Source organism: Equus quagga, unplaced genomic scaffold, assembly GCF_021613505.1.
Source record: "Equus quagga isolate Etosha38 unplaced genomic scaffold, UCLA_HA_Equagga_1.0 73468_RagTag, whole genome shotgun sequence".
Classification (NCBI taxonomy): Eukaryota; Metazoa; Chordata; class Mammalia; order Perissodactyla; family Equidae; genus Equus; species Equus quagga.
This window is the reverse complement of record NW_025802787.1, coordinates 1-2,577: the sequence shown is the minus strand read 5'-3', so window position 1 is coordinate 2,577 and position 2,577 is coordinate 1. Positions and strand designations below refer to the sequence as shown.

General features: G+C 55.7%; 1 protein-coding gene across 1 annotated transcript; it reads right to left on the bottom strand.

Annotated features, from left to right (window-relative positions):
- Positions 1-392: 392 nt before the first annotated feature.
- Positions 393-2,492, bottom strand: LOC124234406 (ral guanine nucleotide dissociation stimulator-like; the record flags this gene model as incomplete). Its single annotated transcript, XM_046651761.1, has 3 exons — positions 2,293-2,492; positions 1,444-1,554; positions 393-586 (listed from the first exon to the last, which is right to left on the bottom strand). Coding segments are annotated over exons 1-3 (323 nt in total), but the record flags the coding sequence as incomplete, so codon positions are not given.
- Between the last annotated feature and the right edge of the window lie 85 nt (positions 2,493-2,577).

The following is a 2,577-nucleotide window of genomic DNA, read 5'->3' as shown; positions in this document are numbered from 1 at the left end:
CTACACCAAGGACAAGCACCAGGACCAGCTGGATGGCATCTCAAACTCTTTGACAGGGTGCTCTCCAGGTGCTTTTCCAAACTCAAAAAGCCACAAGCCAGTGAAGGGAGAGGTGAAGTGAAGACTACTTTCCATGGGGGACAGAGAAATAATCACTACCAGCAACCACAGCATGGCCCACCACCCTCTCTGCAGAGCCGGGCACCAGGGAAGCACCTGGATGGCTGATCCCATTCATCCCTGGGAGAAGCCTAGCAAGTTCATCCTCTCTCACCCCACATTTCAGAGGAGCCAACTCAGGCTCAGAGAGATGTGGTGACATTCCCAAGGCAAGACACACAGCTGGCAGTGGGCAGAGTCACCACTGTGCTGAGGAGGAGGCAGGCAGTCACCTGGGAAACAGCTGGTCCAGGACCTGGTGGGAAGTGCTGGAGCCTGAGTAGCTGTAGAGGGAGTTGATGACACTGCAGAGGACTCTGCTGGGGAAGGCTGGCAGCACAGACTCTGAGAGCCTCTGCATCATGCCTGCCTGGAGGGCACGCATCCTGCAGGCCTCAGTTACAGACAGAGTGGACTCATCTTCACTCTTGGTGGGATGAGGAGGACACAGGGTCAGGGCCACCACTGTGAACCACCAGCATTATCGAGGTCTGCAGCTGACCCAGGAACTCCTAGCCCCTCCCAGACATGTGCGACAGGAGACACAGGAGCTCCCACACTCAACAAGGTTCTGGGCTCTCACAGTACAATCTGACTTTGGGCGTGCGAAGGATTCCACATTGATCTCCCTCGAGGCCATTTGCTCGCTGAGGGACAACAGACCTCCCTCTGTGAAGAGCACCAGCCCAATGAGTCCTCAACAGACACCCCCTCTCTAGAGAGGAGAACAGAGGCTTAGGTATGCCAGGTGGCTTCTCTAGGTCCTGTGGGTCAGAACTGAGAGCCGCCCAAAGTGAGGGCTGAGGGCCAGCCCCTCTAACTGCCTGAGGCTTCATTGGGCCCCAACCTGGAGGGAAATGTTATGTGGCCACCCCACCCCGCCCCAGTCTGGAAACAGTGTACAAGGCAGTGACACACTCTGAGAATCCCTTTGACTTCCAAAACACGCTGATGGTTATTTCTCTTACATTAAAGGGAGTTTGGAGACCCTCATTATCGAGGTTGCATGTTCCAAAAAAGGCAAAATTCAAAGATACTCAGGGCCTAGTGGGAAGTGACAACGTTTTCTCTAATCTTCCTAGGAAAATGCAAAGAGTGCCCTCCTATCCTCCTATGCAGCTGGTGGGGAGGAGCAGGAGTCCAGATTCCTTTGGGACTGTGGGACACTCAGGGTGGACAGCCCTGTTAGGCTCCCAGGAGATGGGCAGTTTGAGGCTGGATTCTGGGCCTACCCTGGTCATCTCAGGGGCCTGGGTGGGAAGACCCCTCCGTGCCCACTCTCATCTCAGAGCAGCCCTGGTTATTGATGATGGTGCAGTGCAGTTGGCCCCTGTCCAGGGAGATGGAGTACCTGAAGCCATTTGCCAGCTCTTTGACCACCTCCTGCGTGCAGCTCTGCAAAGACACTGCCCGAGAGCCGGGCCGGGATGTCTCAGGCACCTGCCTCGACTTGGCCACAGGAGGAAACCCCAGCAGGGATCAGGTACCTGGCAGTGTCTGTGTAGAACTCCAGCCAGGGAGGGAATGAGATGACACCCGGATGGCTCGGGACTAACCTATGGTAGAGGAGCTTGGTCCCCAGCACCCACTCTCCCATCCTGCTAGCCAACACCTAGGCTGGGAACACGACACACTGCCAGGCTTCCAACACCCAGCAAAGGGCTCCTGCCTAGGATGAGTGCCCCCTCAGCCCCGCCATCCCTCATTCCACTCCCCCCGGACACACAAGGAGGCTCAGAGGGGTGTGGGGTTGGGATCCCATTGTGGCCTAAGGCGGTTGGCCTGCCCTGTGTTACCTGAGGGATCCTCCTGCCAAATGGCCAGAGGTGGTGCGGGTGAGGGCCAAGCCAATGTGTGTAGCAACTGAAAAGTCTCTGTTTCTTGGCTTTCCTGAAGCCACAGCCTCGACAAGTCGGGAGACAACAGCAGAGCATCCTGCTCTCTTGAGTGTCTCTACTCAAGTGAGCTCGATAGGAGGCTATGTCTAGAATGTGGGTGCCTGGAGACCAGTGTGCTAAGTTCTGTTAGGGTCTGTCACCAAGGAAGTGAGGTCACTTCCTCAAGCTTCCATTACCCGGGCCTCTTCTTTCAATCACACCAACCCAAAACCCCTCTGGGATCTTGGCTACTCACCCTCCTTGCCCATGTCATCACCAGAACTGTACTCAAATAGCCAGCACAGAGCCTCACACAGGACCTTGAGATGGAACCAGGTTTCCAGCTTGAGGAAGCTGAGTTCAGCTGAGTTCACGCCTCTCTTTCCCTAGAAGCTCTGTGTCCTGGAAACACCATTGTGCCTCGCAAGGCCTCCTCAATCCTTCAACCTGCACGATAGGAACGAGGCCAGAAATAGCTCCCTCAGGATGTCCTCAGCTGCAGAAGAGACAGTAGTGACAACACCTGGTGTCTGGTTTCACT